At 43.0% G+C, this 20,568-nt stretch overlaps 3 protein-coding genes across 3 annotated transcripts; 1 reads left to right on the top strand and 2 right to left on the bottom strand.

Annotated features, from left to right (window-relative positions):
* Positions 1–3,228: 3,228 nt before the first annotated feature.
* Positions 3,229–5,244, bottom strand: LOC307205748 (uncharacterized protein). The gene is made up of 2 exons (XM_079958520.1): positions 5,165–5,244; positions 3,229–3,970 (listed from the first exon to the last, which is right to left on the bottom strand). The coding sequence occupies exon 2, from the start codon at positions 3,950–3,952 to the stop codon at positions 3,461–3,463; it is 492 nt and encodes a 163-aa protein (XP_079814646.1). The 5' UTR covers positions 3,953–3,970; positions 5,165–5,244; the 3' UTR covers positions 3,229–3,460.
* Positions 5,245–9,290: 4,046 nt separating this feature from the next.
* Positions 9,291–11,036, top strand: LOC307205739 (uncharacterized protein). The gene is made up of 2 exons (XM_079958511.1): positions 9,291–9,354; positions 10,258–11,036. Exon 2 carries the CDS (start codon positions 10,276–10,278, stop codon positions 10,783–10,785), a length of 510 nt encoding a protein of 169 aa, XP_079814637.1. The 5' UTR covers positions 9,291–9,354; positions 10,258–10,275; the 3' UTR covers positions 10,786–11,036.
* Positions 11,037–15,348: 4,312 nt separating this feature from the next.
* LOC307205740 (uncharacterized protein) lies at positions 15,349–20,387 on the bottom strand. The gene is made up of 2 exons (XM_079958512.1): positions 20,292–20,387; positions 15,349–16,122 (listed from the first exon to the last, which is right to left on the bottom strand). Exon 2 carries the CDS (start codon positions 16,106–16,108, stop codon positions 15,599–15,601), a length of 510 nt encoding a protein of 169 aa, XP_079814638.1. The 5' UTR covers positions 16,109–16,122; positions 20,292–20,387; the 3' UTR covers positions 15,349–15,598.
* Positions 20,388–20,568: the final 181 nt, after the last annotated feature.

The following is a 20,568-nucleotide window of genomic DNA, read 5'->3' as shown; positions in this document are numbered from 1 at the left end:
TTCATGGATTAAATACTTTCAAGGGGGAAAGAAGGAGGAAGGAAACACGGCTGGAATTCATGCAAAAGATGTTGGCTTCTATGATGGTCCCAGGACAAGACACTGCATCATCTTCACCCATTCAGGGTCATTCCTGTCATCATCACAAATATGTTCTTCAAGAGTTCAATATATCTAAAAGTACGTACTACCACAACATCCCAGCAGGGATTTCCTTCCAAGGAGCCCACCCTTCCTCAGACCTCCAAGGTAGCCACCAAAATTGCTTCCAAGGAGACCTGACCCATAGCCATAGCTTCCTACCAGCACAGAATCTCTTAAAGTTGAAGTATAAAACCTCCAAACATCTGACAAATTTTTGTTGGCAAACATGCCTTGAGACACATTCCAGTTTTGACTTCCGGGTTGACGCCTCCGGCAATGGCGGAGCTCCTCCGATCGGGAGGAACTTGCTCCATGGAAAGCAGGGTCTGACCGCCACGGCGAAGGCGGAGACCCACTGAAATCACAGGCGGGAGAAGCTTGTGAACTTGGGATTTGGCTGGCACCTTTTGCGCCTCCCCTACTCGCGGGGAAACCCTGTTTTGGGGATCCGGAGTGACGTGGGGTGAGTGGCACAGTGCTTTGAATCAACTGCTTCTTTCACGGAGTGAAGCCGCATTGCTGTTGCCGGAGAGTGCTGACTTTTTCCTGTGGACAATTGGACTTTAAACAACTACCCGTGAGTAGAACGGAAAATTGGATCTTCAAATACCTTAATTTGGCATTGAAACGGGAAGGTTTTAAACAGGAAGTCCGCCTTCCTTTTTTGTAAATAGATTAAAGCAAAGATGCTACAAGCTAAAGTCTTGGAAAGCCTTTGGTAAAGGATTAAATTTCCATCGGTTAAAATTACAAAAAACCCCTTGGAAGCAGGAGAAGAGGGGGGAAATTCTGGACCTAGCAAGCCTGCAGGAGAGAGTAAAAAATCAAATTACCACTGCTCTGAACCTGGAAAAGGGCTGTCAGAAAAGTGATGTTTTGGGAGAGTTCATTGACTATGAACAGAACGTATTTGACAGCTAGCTAAATAAGAGAAAGATACTGTTTCCATTGTCCTCTTCTGCATTTAAAAAGGAGGAAAAGTAACTGAAAATTGAAACTATCTTTATTGCTTGAGTTGTGCTTGAAAGGACTGATACAAGTGGAGACTGTTTCCCTCTAGAGGGAGCTTTTGAAACTGTTACAGGAGTGTAACTGGGAAAGCTCCAGCTGCAAGATAAGGAATTATTGTGAGAACCAGAGATTGACCTTGGACTTTTTAAAAATGTTGACAGGAGAAGCCATAGTAACTGCATTATGTAGGATAAGCTATTTGCTGGAACAGCTTCATAAAAAGACGGATGACATGACTATTAAAATTGACAACTTGGGACAAAAAGCGATTAATTTGGGACAGTGAGCACCAATACAGAAAGTATTCAGGATTTGGTTCAGGAATTTACTTTGGCAGGAAAAAGTGTGGAGGAGAAGGAGAAAGCTGTTGTTGCCGAACCTAAAGTAATACAAGCGGGATCCTCAGCCTCACAGAAGCAAACTGACGACTATAAGTTGAGGCCTTTTATGATTGAATTTAGGAAAAGTCAGATTCTGAGGATTGGAGCCCGGCTTGGATTGGAGAAGGAAAGTTGGAAAGATCCGTCTATGCAGGGATTAATGGACTTTTGGGATATGGACTTGGGTCAAGAGGAGACTGAAGCTCTGCGGGCCTTTGGACTTGGAAGAAGCTTGAAACATGTTCTGAAATACTGTTTGGATCTTAATTTTAGCCATGGAAATTTGGCTGACCTGTCGAGAAGGAATAAAAGCATTGTTAGGTTGGAGTCTCCCCGAGATCTGCTCTCTAGCATTAAAGAACATGAAGAAGATCCGCAGAAGGGACTTGGAAAAGAGTTAAGAGCCTCAGACATAAGATCTCCAGGTTGGTGGACTATATGGAATTGACGGAAAGGACTGGCAGAATCCGAGACCAGGGAGAAGAGGTGGTGGAACAAGATTGGGAAATTTAAAGTTTATTTATAGAAATACTGTAAAATTAATGAATGATAGAAAAATGTTGGAATGAAATTTTATGGCCTTAGTGGAAATGTTATAAGGAGTTAAGCATATATAAGTATTCTAGTTTTAATGGAAAATAAGGTTAAAAATATGTTAAGATATCTATAGTATGACAGAAAACAGAGAAAGATGGAAAGGATTTGCTGAAACAATTAATAGAAGTGAAATACAAAAAGGGAGGTGAGAGGAGGTCGATGAAACAAGGGAATGAAAATAGAGTATGGAAAAGGTTAATGTATGTTTTAAAATTGTTTTTGTTTTGTTCAGTTTGGGGTTAGGGTTAGGGATAGGGTTTTGTTTAGCTTAATGTGCTTAGTTTAATGTGTTAAGGTTGTGTTGTGCATTGTTTATATTATGTATTATATTGGTTTTTTTGTTATTTTTGTTTTTCTCTTTTCTCTTTTCTCTTTTTCTTTTCTTTTTTTGTAAACTTTAAAAGTAATAAATATTATTTGGAAAAAAGAGACACATTCCAGTTTTAATTTAGACAAAAATTACTTCAGTCAGCTGGACAGCTCGCTGTGAGGAACTGAGGCCAGGTGTTACAAAAACCAACACACATGGGTTACTGTAATGCGCCAAAAGCTTTATTGAAAATATTCAAGATATGACATTGATAGCTGTACGAGAAATACAGAAGAAATTTAGCCTATAAGCATTGTAGTTTTCTAGACTTCAAAGCGAAGAGGTGGGGGATGAAGAAGGTTCAACTTCAGCAGTGGTTTCTGGGATTAAGCTCTTTTGAACCATACCGAATGGATCTGTATCAAGCCCTCTGATTATCAGTTCAGGATATGCTTCTCAGGTTTAATTGGCCTATGCACAGATGCTAAAACGACGCCCGAACCTCCTTCCCTTCCCGTAGCCTGACTGTTGCTTCTCTGAATAAATAATGGTTTGAAGCACTCTAAAAGGGGACTTGTTCTGAAAAAGGGGGAAATGATAATTCTCTCAAGGCGAATGTACCTTATTTTAACCACATAGAACTAAACCATTCAGGGGGCCAGAGAAAAAGATGTCCTGCAAATGTTCCAATTTTAGTTTGGCCAAAAACTGCTTCAGACAGCTGAGGCCCTGGACACCTTGCTATGCGGAACTGAGGCTTTACATTAAAAAACCAAGACAAACAGGTTATCAGAATGCAGAACAAGCTTTATTGAAAAGGTCAAAGTAAGAGCATTGAAAGGGGCAAAGAAGAAAATCGGTGTAGAAGGATCTTTTTTCTTCTGCACTCTGAAGCAAAGAATGGAGGATGAATTCCAGGAGTGATTGCTTGAGTTCAGCTTTTCTGAACCATGGCCGATAGATCTGTATCAAGCCCTCTGATTATCAGTTCAGGATATGCTTCTCAGGTTTAATTGGCCTATGAACAGATGCTAAAACGACGCCCGAACCTCCTTCCCTTCCCGTAGCCCAAACCATAGCCGAAACCTCCAGAGCTTCCAAGGAGGCCAGACCCATAGCCCAAGCCCCCATAGCCTCCTACGATCCCGGAACCACCAACAGCACATGGAGTGTTGCCTCCAACAGCCACAGGCTCACAGCTGGCAGAGAGGATGGGCCCTGGGATGGTCACAACGGAGGCAGGTGGCTGGATCACGACCTCTGCTGGTGGGATCTGGTTGATGCAGGATGGTATAACTCCTGCCAGGACTCCGAGGTTGGCTGCTCTTTCAGCACCTCCATATCCATAGCCGAGACCACCAAATCCGGAGCCGAATCCTCCATTTCCATAGCCGAGACCTCCCAATCCATAGCCGAGACCACCATAGCCAAGACCTCCTGCTGAGCCAAACCCAACAGTGGGGGTGGAAAGACAGGATGGGACAGCGCAGGATGGACCACAGTCAACCATTGTTGGGTGGAGGTGAGTCTGAAAGCAAAAACACCAAGGGACAAAATAGGTGTGGGGTACATCACTTCAATGGGGAGTGCAGGGAATCTGTCAGAGGTGGTAGGATATTTCCCCCATTCCCATTTCCCCCACCTTAAACCATCTTCTTTTCTCCTTGATTGAAAATCAGCTGTTTTCTGTTATTCAACACTGATTCATGCATTCTGTATTGTCCACTACAACCTTTCTCTCTATTGTGGGTCCTAAATCTTATCCCTCGTGGTTCCAGGAATGTCAGGGAATGTCCCTTGCCTGAAGTCCTGTAGAGCAGTGTTCCCCAACCTTGGGCCTCCAGCTGTTTTTGGACTACAACTCCCATCATCCCTCGCTAGCAAGACCAGTGGTCAAGGATGATGGGAATTGTAGTCCAAAAACAGCTGGAGGCCCAAGGTTGGGGAACACTGCTGTACAGCATCTTCTAGTCAGTGTAGACAATACTGAACTAGGTGCCAGTGGTCTGACATGGTACAGGTCAACTTCATATGCTTCTATTTAGGTCAGCGCTTTAGACAGAGCCTTGAAGTCTAGGCTCTTTCTTTGTTTCTATGGGAAGGGTCATAGGGTCATTGCTCAGTGGCAGGATGCATGGTTTGCATGCAGAAAGTGCCAGGTTCAGTTCCAGGAATCTGCAAGTCGAGCTGGTAAATACTCCCTCCTTGAAACTTTGGAGAGTCACAGCTGGTCATTGTAGACGATAACAATTTCAATGGACCAAGAGCCTAACTCAGTATAAGGCAGCTAAATACATGATTTCATAAGATAGATACAGAAAAGAAGCCAACCAACAACATGAAGGATTAACATTCCTGGTTGAAGGTCTCTTTGGCGAGCCCATAAAATATTTGAGTGGGCTGCCCTCCCCCCAAGTTGATTAGCATTGCCATTCAAATGGCGTAGACGTGCTTACCTGCCCCCCATATTTTATTCAATTTGGCACCCCTGGTGAGAGCTACCCATCTCACAGAATAAAACAGTTGGAATTCAGTTATTTGAACCCTCTTCATCAGTGCAAGAATCATGCAAATGCAAGATTCATAGAATGGTAGGGTTGAAAGGGAACAAGAGGGTAATCTAGCTCAACCAATCCAGGAATCGTTTTGCCCAATGTGGGGCTCGAATCCTTGACCCTGAGGTTAAGAGCCTCATGCTCTACCGAGTGAACAAGTGACTTACCAAAGTCTCAGAAGAGTAGAAATCGAGAGAAGGAGATGAAGTTCAGGGAAGCTGTTGAGATATCTCAGCCCAGGGAACCCTTTTATACTCTTTTGACTGGATCCCCTAATGGCCCCACAGCTGGCTTGGATACACCCCCTGTTCCTCTGAAGCTTGAATTAGCAAATGATTTGTGATATGCCTCAGGCCCCCTAATTATTTTAATAAGAAGGAAAAATGAGACAAAGGTGTTAGCATTTCCTCAACTTCCCACAACGCGTCTCTCCCACTCTGACACTTTTGATCTTGGCTTCTTAATTCCTCTGCAAAACAAAGTTAAAAGAAATGATTGTATGTTCCTTATCTGTCAGACAGATCAACAGATACGTTGTCCCCATTTTTTCTCTTCAAAATAGCTAAAGTAGCTGTGGGTGTTCAGAGTGGGCTACTTGACTTTCACATCCAGGATTTCAGTTGATCTTTCCAGCCACAACACATTGCCATCATTCTCTACCTTCACTGCAGTGTGAACCATTGGGAAGAGGGCTATCAAAATCACATCCTTCTTGTGGGCTGTTCGTTGAATCTGGTTGGGCACAGGATGCTGGACTAGATGCGGTTTTTCTTTTTATTTATTTTTCTGATTTTTTTTTTAAAAAACAAACAATCCTCTTGTACCCCCACCTTCCAAGAAACATTCCACATATTAGCAATGCAGACAGTGCTGTTAAATATTAAGCAGGTTAGTCTCAATGTTTAGAGTTGGTTTTTATCACTTGTATCTTCCACTTTGCCTTAACTGATGGTTCCAGAGTGAGCAATGAGTGGCTGGTGGTGAGGAAACAACATTGTTCTTTCCACTGTGTTGATTAACATATACCATAGAGTTTCAAAATGAACTTTGGTCTTTGTGTTCCTTGGTGCTCTAAAATGCTTCACTGGTGTCTCCACAAGAGCTATGCTCCATAGTCATCATGCTTCTGTAGCTAAACTAGTTGCTGTTTTCCGATTTTATGTTTATGAATTTCTAAAAGGTAAAGGTAAAGGGACCCCTGACCATTAGGTCCAGTCGTGGCTGACTCTGGGGTTGCGGCACTCATCTCACTTTATTGGCCGAGGGAGCTTCCGGGTCATGTGGCCAGCATGACTAAGCCACTTCTGGTGAACCAGAGCAGAGCACGGAAATACTGTTTACCTTCCCACCAGAGTGGTACCTATTTATCTACTTGCACTTTGATGTGCTTTCGAACTGCTAGGTTGGCAGGAGCAGGGACTGAGCAACGGGAGCTCACCCCGTCGCGGGGATTTGAACCGTGCTGACCTTCTGATCAACAAGCCCTAGGCTCTGTGGTTTAACCCACAGCGCCAACTGTGTCCCTTTATGAATTTCTAGCTGCAGACAAAAAGACTGCTAGATCCTTCCACATTTAATTTTTATGGCCATCTCTTAACAAATTAAGTAAAGCTAGCTTTTAATCAGGTTGCATCGCCTGCCTGTAATATATGAGATCCCTTCAAATACAGTTTCAAAAAATAACTGTATAAGTAAAGCTCTAATATTCATTGACACAAGGTTCTCATATATACAGGTACCCAATAAAGCAACATTATTTGACAGTGTTAGTGAGAAAATGTTTTGGGGGGAAATAGGTTTGATGTAGCCAGTGATGATGGGAGTTGTGATCCAGCAAAACATCTGGAGAACTTCAGATTTAGCAGCCCTGTACTAGAAAATGGTGCCAGTAAATAAGGGATCAAATATTAAATTCACTTATTACATCAGCCATCCCGGATTGCATGAATTTCCAATCTCTCTGCAACTCATAATGTCAAAGTTGCCAACAAAATGCAAAACTTAACTGAGATGTAATAAAACCCCGGAATAGCCACCTGTTTCCATATTCATTCTTATACAAGCATCAGAAATCCTATCCTCTGTCCCATCAATATGCAAGATTGCATGGGGCCGATAGAAGAGATGGCAGCTTTTTGGTGATCTGTTGTTTATCCATACTGAGAGTAGACCAACTGAAAGCAATGAACAAGCCAGACATCACCCTTGATGGATTTTGATGGATGCAACCTAAGAATGACATCCACCATCACAGTTACAGATAGGTAGCCGTGTTGGTCTGCCATAGTCAAAACAAAAAAAAAATCCTTCCAGTAGCACCTTAAAGACCAACTAAGTTAGTTCTTGGCACACGAAAGCTCATACCAAGAACTAACTTAGTTGGTCTTTAAGGTGCTACTGGAAGGAATTTTTTTTGTTTTATCCACCATCACAATCATTTCAGCTACCTGTGTTTGTGATTTGTTGCTAATAAATGAAAGTGTTTTGATGGTTTCTGAAAGCGGGATTGCTAATTGCTTGTTAACCATAAATATAGATGGTATATATATAACATTAAAAACTTCCATATATATATAGTCATGTTTTTAATATTCTGCTAGGATGCTAGGAGCTGCCCAGAGCAACTGGGGAATAATAGTAATAGTAATAGTAATAGTAATAGTAATAATAGCATTCTTTTGGGGTGTTCAGGGTGTTCAGGGAGGGATAGTGCCTCTGTCTGGAGACACAACATGCTCCTTTTCAGATATTTTGCCCACCTTTGGTCCCCACCCTGCACTCAAATCTCACCGATGGCTCCCAGAAGCTGGCAGCATGAGACATTGGCCACACCCCAGGAGCAGCTTCGACTGTCCAGGTGAGGGTAGTCAATGGGCCTCAAACCCTTAGTGAGCTAGGGACTTTCCCTGCTTGGATTGAGCTAACGAGACCAATAGTGGGCCCAACAATCAAGAAGGTGGTTTCTGCATGAGTTGTATAGGGAAGTGTGGGGCAGATGGTGCTTGTCAACCTGGGAAGGTAGCCCATCAAGGAGAAGGAAAAACTCTGATCCTAAACCTCTGCTGCCTTGCAGGATATCTTCAGATGAAGAAATGGCTAACAAGTAAACACTACACAAATCTGGAGTACAGACCCCAAGATGGTTGGATGGGGCCTTGTAAGCTGCCTTCCAGCAACTCGTGCATCCAAGCTGGTCCCAAACGTATTGGTCTACTTTCATTTGGCCACTGGCCAGGACCTCCATGCCCACTGCCCAGGCTTTTGCCCCAGGGAGATCACTTCAGTGCTGCTAACACAGTGGCTTGACTTAACCCCTGTAGGTGCACTCCATCGTCTCTCAAGACAAGCAGATGCCAACAACAGTGCCTTCCTTTGGTTTCAAATTTTTAAAATGTATTATATTTATTTTATAAACAGTGGGACCTTGGTTCTCAAATGGCTTAGTTGATGAACAAATTGGAACCCAAATGCTGCAAACCCGGAAGTAAATGCTTTGGTTTGGGAACTTTTTTTGGAAGCTGAACATCCAGTGCGGTTGTCGGCTACTGTTTCTGGGGCGCCTGCACCAATCAGAAGCTGTGCCTTGGTTTTCGAATGTTTTGGAAGTCGAACAGACTTCCGGAACGGATTATGTTCAAGAACCAAGGGACCAATGTATTTGCATGGAGTTTATAGTTCTAGTTTGTTTGCTTAATTTTGTTTAGAGCAAAGGCATCATCTTTTCCACAGCGGCCAACAAGATGCTTCTTGGTTATTCCATGTAGAACACTGGGGCCATAGCGTTTTCTGCTATTGTTTGCAGGGCCTGTTTTTGCCATCTGTCTGGCCATTACAAGAACAGGGTTAGATGGGTCTTTTCCCTGATGCAGCAAAGCTTCTCCCATGTTTTTACATCATTTTAAGACTCTGCCTTCCTCTAATATTGGTGGTGTCCTAAAATCCCATATATGTATGCAAAAAGCTTTGATAATGACTGAGAGTCTCCAGAGCTGATGAAGGCACCTTAATCTCCATCCTCTCCCTCTGGGTGTTTCTGGTTAAAAGCAACAGATAAATTAGAGCAATTTGACTTGAGGCCAGCAACATTAAAAGAATGAGTGAGGGAAAAACATGGTGTCAAGACTATTTGTGTTGCATTATTACAACCACTTAATTTTGTGACCTCCCTCTTTTGTGCTTAGCAAAGTAATTTTGCATATTGCATTGTTGACAGCTAAGTAAAATGTTTGCAGGAAATAGGCGGTTTCTGAGTCAAAGGGGCAGCTGGCAGAACGATATAAAAGCTCAGAGTTCTCTCCTTTCCTCCAACAGCTTCATCTGACTCTTCTGTCTTCACTACATCTTCTCAAAGAAGCAGGTAAGTCCAATTTCTTGGGGAAATACTTCGTAATTTATCAGAAGATTATGACAGTGGAAGGCTAGATTGATATTCCCACTAGAGCAAGAATGAGCACCATTTGGTCCTTGACCTTTGGTCACGCTTGACCTTTGGGCTTGCTGACTGAGGGGACTAAAGTCCAGTGACAACTGGAGGACTACAGTTCATCATACCTACTTCATAGTTGTATAAACTGCTGCATAGCCATACTTTGCTTAGGGTTAGACTTGTGGCAAATGGGTTGCTCTCTGATAATATCCTCACTGAGATGGGAGTCTGGCAGGGATGCCTCCTAGCACCCTTTCATTCAATTTTTATATAAATGATATTGTTCAAGAACTAAGAGGCCTAGAATATTTTCCTGTTTCTATTCAGGATGTCAGACTCTCAGTTCTTCTGTATGCCAATGATATTGTTTTGATTTCTGCTACCTTAATTGGGATGCAGAGACTTTTGAGGAAGTTGAATGTCTTTTGCACAAAAGAGCAGTGAACAGTGAACAGTCAACCATTCTAAAATTAAAGTAGTAATTTTTGGGAAGAAGAAAAAACCTCACAGATGGAGTTTGGACAATAAACCTATAATATGTGAACCCTAATTGGTTGAAACATGTGTCAGAGCGTAGAGAATAAGTACTGGGCTTCCAATTGTTGTTGAACTACAATTGTCATGATCCTTGACCATAGGACGTTCTGTCTACATCTGATGGGAGTTGAAGCATACAACACTAGGCCTCCTTCATATGCATAATATCAGAGGATTTATGATTCTCTGTTGTTTTTTGGTTTTCATGCTCCATGTTCTGCTCAGTTCTGCAACCTTATTTTTTAGATTCATCTTCAGCCATGGCTTACTGTGTTACCTTGGTCTTTTTGGTTTCAGACTCACCTCCACCCAACAATGGTTGACTGTGGTCCATCCTGCGCTGTCCCATCCTGTCTTTCCACCCCCACTGTTGGGTTTGGCTCAGCAGGAGGTCTTGGCTATGGTGGTCTCGGCTATGGATTGGGAGGTCTCGGCTATGGAAATGGAGGATTCGGCTCCGGATTTGGTGGTCTCGGCTATGGATATGGAGGTGCTGAAAGAGCAGCCAACCTCGGAGTCCTGGCAGGAGTTATACCATCCTGCATCAACCAGATCCCACCAGCAGAAGTTGTGATCCAGCCACCTGCCTCCGTTGTGACCATCCCAGGGCCCATCCTCTCTGCCAGCTGTGAGCCTGTGGCTGTTGGAGGCAACACTCCATGTGCTGTTGGTGGTTCCGGGATCGTAGGAGGCTATGGCTATGGTGGGTTGGGCTATGGGTCTGGCCTCCTTGGAAGCTATGGGGGTTACGGCTATGGATTGGGCTATGGGAGGGGAGCACTCCTTGGAAGGAAGCTCGGGCGTCGTGGTAACATCTGTGCATAAGCCAATTAAACCTGAGAAGCATATTATGAACTGATAATCAGAGAGCTTGATACAGATCCATTGGGCGTGGTTCAAAAGAGCTAAATCCCAGGATCCACTGCTGAAGTTGAACCCTCTTCATCCCCCACCTCTTCGCTTTGAAGTCCAGAAAACTAAGATGCTTATATGCTAAATTTCTTCTGTATTTCTCATACAACTATCAATGTCATTTCTTGAATCTTTTCAGTAAAGCTTTTGGCGCATTACAGTAACCCATGTGTGTTGGTTTTTGTAACACTTGGCCTCAGTTCCTCACAGCAAGCTGTCCAGCTGACTGAAGCGACTTTTTGTCTAAATTAAAACTAGAATGTGTCTCAAGGCATGTTTGCCAACACAAATTTGACAGATGTTTGGAGGTTTTATACTCCAATTCTAAGGGATTATTGAACATCAAAATGCCATATAATTGTAATAGCAAATTATAGAGAATAAATAACAGTTTATCAGTAAGAGGAGATAGAAAGACACAAATAGAACAATATTTAGATTGGTTTTTTAAAGTGCATAAACACCATGGCCATATATGGGATGCAAGTGAATCTTCTATCAGAGGTGTTCTGACAAAACAAAAATAGCAGCAGCAGAGATGTATAAGAGATTCTCTCAAGCAGAAAAAAATGGTGTAAAATATTAAGAAAAGACACATTAGCATAAGCAAACATGGTGTATGAAGTTAAGAACAACAGAGAACATTCAAAATATCCAAGCCTAAAAACGGGAATGCTTTGCCAACTGTAAAAAAATCAAAGATGGTTGAAATACCTCAATAAACCATCTAAATCACTATCAAAACATCTGAAAGATAAACAGATCCAAATGTTTATTTCCATCAATTACCGGTAAATATAAGGATAAAGATGCGAGAAATTGCAGAAACCTTTTACCAGGAATTGTTTACTTAGCGCAAAAAGCATATATTGAAACTATAGAATCTGGGGATTGGGAAAATATTGCTTAGCAGGAAGTAGAACAGCTGGGTGTTTTGCGTGTCAAGGTCCCCAGGCAACCCCAAATAACTCACACAACACAGAGAATTTTTGTTTAAGGTTTTTTGGCATAATTTTGGCCACAACTTTATTAAAATACAAAAAATGTGAGTGGTTACTTAGGCATTGGTTGTGACTATCTGCCCCCCAGGGGGGGACAGACTGACATTTTGCAAGCCTGTGAAAGTCAGAAAAGGGAATACATTTGGGGGTAGCAACAGAGCAGGGAACCTGCCCTCAGCCTTCCCCAAATGCAACCAGGGGCTCTTGCATGGCCCTAGCCCCTTGACAGGGTTCAGTCAAAAGCAATAATGAGCCCCTGTATTCCTTTAATGGAATCCCTTGCAGCAGCAGCATTAGAGGGGTAGGCACAGCCAATCCATGCCCCTCAACCAACCAAACCATAAACCAATGCCTAACTGCAACCTTACAAGTTGTGACAATTTGCTATGCAGTAGGCAAAAACCAAATGGCACCAGCCAATCAGCCAGATGGACAAAATTCCTACTGGGCCCCTGCCCCAAGAGCAGACGACCCCATGACAGGCATAGCAAGGTCAAAGCAAACAACCCTAAATATAGGGAGGGGAAACTGGCAATCTGATGCACGGAACGAAAAGAGGAAGCTCTACACCTCGTGCAGGGAGTTTTAACATTTCTGGCTGTCAATCATCAAATGGCAACATTAACATCTTCCCAACAACAAGGGAAGCCCAATCACAACAGTGGCCAAAGATCAATTAGCCCGCCCCACAACTTTGGAGTGTCCTGTCGGACCCCACCGCGACACGTGCTCTCCATGAAGGAGAACACGCTTTCTTGGGGTGAATATTTTGAATAATTTCTATTACGTAACTGGCAGATGGAAAATTGGAAGTGCCTTTCTCTTTCTTCTTTCTTCTTTCTTTCCTCTTTTCTTCTTTTTATATTCTTTCCTGGCTCCCAGCCCCCTTTTGTTTTCCTTGGTGTCCTCAGCTATGGGCCATTATTGGGACCCAAGAATTACACACACATTAAAGTGATGGATTGTTGGTGAAGGACTCGGAGTAAGAGGCCGGGAAGGGAGAGATCGAGAGAACAAAGGAAAGCATCCAGGCACTGGCACCAACTCTTGGGGGCCAGGGCACCCACAAAACATTGTTGTGGGTGCTCAGCACCTGCACCGCAATGCCTCTGACATGACTTCCAGGTCCTTACAAAGCACCAGAAGTCATGTCATGTCAAGGCTCTGCCAAGGCATCAAAATTGGAAAAATGAGGAAGTTCCAAGCTGCCATTTTGACTGCAGCAACTTGTAAGAGAAGAGTTCTTGTTGGCCAGCAAGGGGGTGTAGCACCCTGCTTGTGGTTAACTCTTAGCTGGAATGAAATATTCAACGCAGCAATAGAGAAATTAAAATAATAATTTATTTGTCAGACAAATAAATATGAGGCACAGTGGTATATGGTTACCAAGCTCTGGCCTGGCCTCTTGCCATTCTGGCCAGCACTTATATTTCCTTAATCCAGCCCCCTTGCTCCTCCTGTGGCTGCCTCTGTCCAATCAGCCTGGTTGAAATTCCTATTGGCTATTTGCTAGAACCAATCACAAAAGATACACCCATTTCCTCTCGCCCTTTTATGGGAAATAAAAAGCTATATATTCTTCTATCTATAAATGACAAATAAGTAGTAATATATCTTACATGTGTCTCAACAAGGAATCTTAATTACCAGCTCACCTCTTGCCCTCCTTGCCCTATTGCCTTCCAAAACAGATGATTAATCTTGAATTTTTATCTTAAACATATGTCAAGGATTTTGAGTTCACATCAACATTGATAGATCTCCTTCATTTGAAGGTTTCTAAACAAAAGGCCTGACAACCATATATCAGGAGTGCTCGATGGCGTCTCCTGTCTGACAAGGGGGGGCTGGTGCCTGATGGCCCCTGTGATCTCTTCCAACTATATGAAATAAGAATCTAGCATTTCTTAAATCCTTTCCATAATTATATTTAAGCTAATATATTTAATGCATAAATAACCTTTTAAAAGGAAAAGAAATCTTAAAAGGATCTTAGTTTAAGAAAGAAACAGCTTTAGAAAAGACTTCCCAAAAATGTTCTGTTTCTGCCAGCCAGACCAGTTGCTTTTTCACTGCTCTTGACCTTCTTAACCTTAGGAAGAAGATATGGCTCATTTTACTATTTATCCACCCTTAATTTGTAGGGTCAGTGTAACCTTGGCTGTCAGCCTGTAATTCCCTTTTTACGACTTTGAGAATTGTTTTCTGCTATAAATCAGGGGGGGGCCCTTGTCTAGGAGTAAAAACATTTTGCCAAGGTTTTTTTAGGCAGCTGGTCTTCTGCCTGGCATAAAACATTTTAAGCTCATTTTTAAAATACAAGCCCTGATTAAACATATAAGCTTTAATAAAAATGCAAGCTTATGATTAGATGCCTCAGGGGGGGGGGAATAGTTAGAAGATGGACATTTTAAATATTTTTTTGGGGGGATAAGAAAGTTGAAGAAAACACTCCTCCATATAATTTACTTTACACACACACACACACACACACACACACACAGAGCTGGTAATATGTCTGTGATTAATCGAAGTATGAAATTTATATTTTCTGCTCCTCCACATTGATTTCCACAGATATTTTTTCATATTAATATAGATGGCTATTTGTTTTTTGAGTATCTATAGATATGAATTTATTTTTAAAATAAGAAAGTTTATTTAAAGGTATGTTTTTTTTATCTCCCTCCTTTCTTTTCCCCTTTTCTTTTTCTTAGCTAAGTATTTATTATTATATACTTCCCAGTAGTGATGTATGGAAGTGAGAGCTGGACCGTAAAGAAGGCTGATCACCGAAGAATTGATGCTTTTGAATTATGGTGCTGGAGGAGACTCTTGAGAGTCCAATGGACTGCAAAAAGATCAAACCTATCCATTCTGAAGGAAATCAGCCCTGAGTGCTCACTGGAAGGACAGATCCTGAAGCTGAGGCTGCAATATTTTGGCCATGTCATGAGAAGAGAAGACTCCCTGGAAAAGACCCTGATGTTGGGAAAGATGGAGGGCACAAGGAGAAGGGGACGACAGAGAAGGAGATGGTTGGACAGTGTTCTCGAAGAGACCAGCGTGCGTTTGACCAAACTGTGGGAGGCAGTGGAAGACAGGAGTGACAGCAAAGAAGAACCAGGAGAAGGGGCACAACTGCTTCCTTGCACCTATTTAACCCATCCTTCCTGGTCCTTTAGCGATCAGCAAAAGTTGCATTTGACCCCTGACTATGAGTTGTTTCTCTGAATGAATAACTAGTCAGGGTGCCCTGGAGAGAGATCTTGTACTCATGTTGAATAAGAGGCAAATGGTATTTCTAGAGGAATATAACATACTTTCCCCACACTCCATGTAAACCCTTCAGGGTGCAAGAGAGAAAGATGGCCCCCAATACTCCAATTTTAATTGGGACAAAATTGGGTTTAAGACCTTGGACACCTTCCTATGAGAAACTGGAGGTGGAGTTTTAAAAACAAAGACACACATGTTATCAGAATGCAGAACAAGCTTTATTGAAAAGATCAAAGAAAAAGAAAGGATAGTTGTACAATAGGCAAAAAAGCTGCATATTGTAGAAGGTTCTTGGTCTTCTCGACTTCATAATACAGAGGGGGGAATTAAGAGGGTTCAACTTCAGCAGTGGATCCTGGGATTTAGCTCTTTTGAACCACGCCCAATGGATCTGTATCAAGCTCTCTGATTATCAGTTCATAATATGCTTCTCAGGTTTAATTGGCTTATGCACAGATGCTACCACGACGCCCGACCTTCCTTCCAAGGAGTGCTCCCCTCCCATAGCCCAAACCATAGCCCCAGCCCCCAGAGCTTCCAAGGAGGCCAGACCCATAGCCCCACCCACCATAGCCATAACTCCCTACGATTCCAGAACCATTAACAGCACATGGAGTGTTGCCTCCAACAGACAGAGGCTCACAGCTGGCAGAGAGGATGGGCCCTGGGATGGTCAAGACACTGGGAGGTGGCTGGATGACGACCTCTGCTGGTGGGATCTGGTTGACGCATGAAGGGATGACTCCATCAAGGACACCAAGATTGGCTGCTCTTTCAGCACCTCCATAGCCGTAGCCGAGACCTCCATAGCCGTAGCCGAGACCTCCATTGCCGTAGCCAAGACCTCCGTATCCATAGCCAAGACCTCCGCGTCTACCAAGAGCTGCAGATCCAAATCCAACTATGGGGGTGGAAGCACAGGATGGCACGGCACAGGATGGGCCACAGTTAGCCATGGCTGAAGATGATTCTAAAAAATAAATTGCATGTGTACAGCTGAAAACTCTGGCAGCATGAAGATAAATTCAGCAATGCAAATAATATTTTGATGGATGTAATAATGGAAAACCGATTGGTATAGTTTTTGTAAGATATGCAGGGATATAAGATATGCAAAATGAACCATAGAAGGAGAAGAAGGGAAGTGTCAGGCTTCAGGGAATCTGATCCCTCTCCCTCGTGGCAGGCTGCCAGCAATAAGTGTTAAAAACAATACAGCATTAAATATTAACAACTTCCCTAAACAGGGCTGCCTTTAGACGTCTTTTAAAGATAAGATAGCTACTTATTTCCTTCACATATGAAGGGAGGGCGTTCTGCAGGGCGGGCACCACTACCGAGAAGGCCCTCTGTCTGCTTCCCTGTAACCTCACTTCTCAACATGAGGGAACTGCCAGAAGGCCCTCGGCGCTGGATCTCAGTGTCCAGGCTGAACAATGGGGGTATTTTATTCAATGTTCACAGAGAGAGGCTTAGAAATGTTGCTTCTTAGAGTAATGATGTTGCTCCGAGTGAAAACCCCACCCCCTCCGTCTCTCCTATTCTACATCTTCCCTATGGTGGCTTCTCTATGCCTTTTGCCTCTGAGCTCTCTGCTCTCCTACTTTCAATGCCTGCCAGGTTCTGGGAGAGAGAAGGGTCTGGAATGCATTCTAAAGACACTCAGTCTGCCAGCTGTCTCTCCCCTCGTGCTTCTTCTTGTTCCTGCTCCTTTCCCGATATTTCCCAGCTTCTCCCCTCTGCAGCCTCTGAGCTATGACCTCCCGCAAACCACTGTTGTAATTCTATACTGTCTCCCTCTTCTTTGGAAGCTTCAGGCGGAAAGTGGGTGGTCTCCACCATTCCTCCTCAGTCCAGTCCCTGACAGGAAGTCACTGATATTTTAAGTATGTAAAATCTTTATCTGAAAGTGTGAAACAGAAAATGGAATAAAAAATTATATTCAAAACACAACATAAAATTGCAGAAGGGAGTTGAACATGGACCACGAAAGTCAAAGAATGAAAAAGTTTCAGATATGGTGCAGATCAAGGGGAATCAAAGTGATGCCTGCCCTGATATCGTGGACTTCAACGCCCACTCAGCTAGCATGGGCAACAGTTCAGGGTGATGAGAACAAGATTAGCTGCCATATATTAAATGTGGGCTTTGTTGTCAATATTGTCTACACCAGGGCTCAGCAAGCTTTTTCAGCAGGGGGGCGGTCCACTGTCCCTCGGACCTTGTGGGGGGCCGGACTATATTTTGAAATAAATAAATAAATTCCTATGCCCCACAAATAACCCAGAGATGCATTTTAAATAAAAGGACACATTCTACTCATGTAAAAACATGCTGATTCTGGACCATCCGTGGGCTGGATTTAGATGGCGATTGGGCCGGATCCAGCCCCTAGGCCTTAGTTTGCCTACCCATGGTCTACACTGATTGCCGATGACTCTCCTGGGTTCCAGACAGGGGACATTACTGGCCCCACCTGGAGATGTAGGGGACTGATCCTGGGGACCTTGTGTATGCCAAGTATGGGATGTATCACTAAGGAATGACCCCCTTTCTTGGCATTTTAACCCACAACATCTGGAAGGTGCTATGCTGGCTACCCCCAGTACTGATGTTCTGAAATATAAGAAAATGATGAGATAACCCAGTAAGGTTCTTTTAAGAAAAGGCATGTTTTATCAACAATGCTATCAGCATGTATCTTGAACATACTGCACCACAGTATACCATTCTCTAGCAAGTTGGGGATGAGCTTGAAAAAAATAAGACAGCCCTGCTCCTGCCAACCTAGCAGTTTGAAAGCATGTCAAAGTGCAAGTAGATAGAAGGGACTTCCGGGTTAGCGCGATCTGGTTAATGGCGGATTCCCTCCGAGCTCCGGAGGGAATCGGCTCCGCTGGAGAAGGGTTCTACCGCGACGGCGACGCGGGGACCCTCAGAAACTGCAGGCGCTGAAGCCTGCGGACTTGGTGACTCGGCGGGCACCTAAAGCGCCCCCCCGACCCACGAAGAGCCTTTTTAAAGGCTGCGGAGAGGGTACGGGGAGCGGCGTGGTGCTGTGAGTGGACCACTACTGCAGTGGAGCGAAGCCGCGAGCCATGGCCGGAGACCGCTGACTTTCTTCCCTGAAATTCGGACTTTAATTAATCCGTGAGTAAAATGTAATTCGGACTTTAAAATTTCTACCTTTGAATTCGGTACGATCGGGGGATGTGCTAAAGGGAAGTCCGCACCCCCCTGCTTACAGAAGATTTAAAGCAAGGATCGGAGAACTAAGGTGGAGAGTTCTTTCTTTTTGGTGTTTTTTAAAAGATAATATTTTCATGAATTTGACAGAAGAAGATTTGTGCTGGAGAGTAAGAGTGGAATTTTAGAAGTCTTTGTCTAACCCCCCCCCCCCCCAGACCCGGGAGTGTCCTGTATGTGAGCTGGAGAAAAAGGAACAAGGAGTTTGACAGCTGTCAAAGGAGCTGTCAAACGGGCAGTGAAAGTTAAAAATCTTATTATTTAACACCTTTCTGGACTAAATTTGTTATATTTGAATTAAACTGGTTGGGAACAAAGTAGTGAAATAACAAAGTAACGGACTGTTGGGAAAAAACTATTAAGTAACCAGAATCCCCCTAGGGGAAACATTGAAACACTACAATGGCTGCAGATGGAAAACTACAGGCAGAGATAGAAAGAATGTTTTTTCTCGTGGGAAAGTTGCAGGAGCAGACTATGGCTATGAGTAAACAACTTATAACCTTGAACTCTAAAATAAGTGACTCTGCTGAATGCACAATGGATTTGACCGGGAAAAAATCTACAGCTGAATTATAAGAGACAACTTCAGAACAGGAGGAGAGGGAACAAGGGCCAGTACAGATGGAGAGTACCAACCAGAAGCCTACATTGTCAGAACAAAAAGAAGAAGACCTTTGGATTACAAATCTGCGAAAGATGCGAAAGAGGAGGGAGGAAGCCCCTGGAACACTTGGAATATTTGAATTTAAAAGAAGCAAGAAATATGATTGGGGCTTCCTCTTTGAGTATGGAAGATTAGCTGACCTTTCGCAGCAGCTGGTACCAAGCACTTTGGATGGAAGAAAATCTGACGAGACTGAGCTAGAACTCCTTCGAGACCCGATGACCAACAAAGAGGGCTACCAACAAAATCGGCAGAGAGAGACTGACAGAGATTTAAAGGCCTCAGATGTGAGGAATCCAGGCTAAGAACTGTTTTTGTGGACATGGGGACATTGGGAAGGGACAGAAACCGGGGCGGGGGGGGGGGAAAGAATTTTTTTTAAAAAAAAATGTTTATGACCTTTGTGTTTGATTATTATGACCTATTTTTAAGATAAAAGGGAAATTCGTCGAAGGAATTTGAGTCGACCTTAGAAAAGGATTTAATATTTATAAGAAAATTGGATAAGTAAAATCTGGCCAAGTAATAAGAATTAAGTATTTCTTTAAATATATATATATATATAATAATATGTAAAGGATGAGAGATATGAACTTGCTGAGATAATTTAATTGAATTAGGATGTATGAAGGGGGGGTGGGGGGAGGTCAAGAACTGGGGTTAGGAAAGTAAGGATATGAAACTTTATATGTGTTGTCTTTGTCTGTGTGTGTGTGTTTGTGTTTATAAAATGTCAAAGTGCAAGTAGATAAATAGGTACTGCTCCGGCGGGAAGGTAAACAGTGTTTCTGTGCACTGCTCTGGTTTGCCAGAAGTGTCTTAGTCATACTGGCCACGTGACCCGGAAGCTGTATGCCGGCTCCCTCGGCCAATAAAGTGAGATAAGCGCTGCAACCCCAGAGTTGGCCACGACTGGACCTAATGGTCAGGGGTCCCTTTACCTTTGCATAACACATTCAGGTTTACTTCTGAGTAAAATGCAGAGTTTTGTGCTGTAAAAGACAGAAGTGTATATGTTTGTCTAAATATCATTTAGGAAGGAAGGAAGAAGATAGAGAGCTGGTGGCACCTTCCAGCTTTCCTTAAAAATGCTTAATTAGAGTTTCTTCTAGCAATATCATATTAAATGCACTTACAAAGTAGGAAGCTGGAAAATCCATCTAGTCTTAATTTGATGTGATTTTTTTGATAAATTCAGAAACATTCACCCCAAAAAATGAACTTACCTGCTTCTTTGAGAAGATGGAACGAAGACAAGAGAGTCAGATGAAGCTGTTGGAGGAACTGGGAGAATTTTCCATTTTTATACAGTTCTGTCAACCACTCCTGTGACCAAGAGACCGCCTCTTTCCAGCTAACATTTTATTTAGTTGTCAACAATTTCATGTGCAAAATACTTTACTAAGCACAAAAGAGGGAGGTCACAAAATTAAGTGGTTGCAATAATGCAACACAAATAGTCTTGACACCAGTTTGTTCCCCTCTCCCTTCCTTTTAATTTTG

This window comes from Podarcis cretensis (genome assembly GCF_951804945.1).
Source record: "Podarcis cretensis genome assembly, chromosome: 16".
In the NCBI taxonomy this organism is placed as follows: Eukaryota; Metazoa; Chordata; class Lepidosauria; order Squamata; family Lacertidae; genus Podarcis; species Podarcis cretensis.
This window is presented reverse-complemented; position numbering and strand designations above follow the sequence as displayed.

Coding starts and splice junctions, on each gene's coding strand:
- LOC307205748 (XM_079958520.1), bottom strand. CDS start 3,952: ATGGTTGACTGTGGTCCATCCTGCGCTGTCCCATCCTGTCTTTCCACC.
- LOC307205739 (XM_079958511.1), top strand. CDS start 10,276: ATGGTTGACTGTGGTCCATCCTGCGCTGTCCCATCCTGTCTTTCCACC.
- LOC307205740 (XM_079958512.1), bottom strand. CDS start 16,108: ATGGCTAACTGTGGCCCATCCTGTGCCGTGCCATCCTGTGCTTCCACC.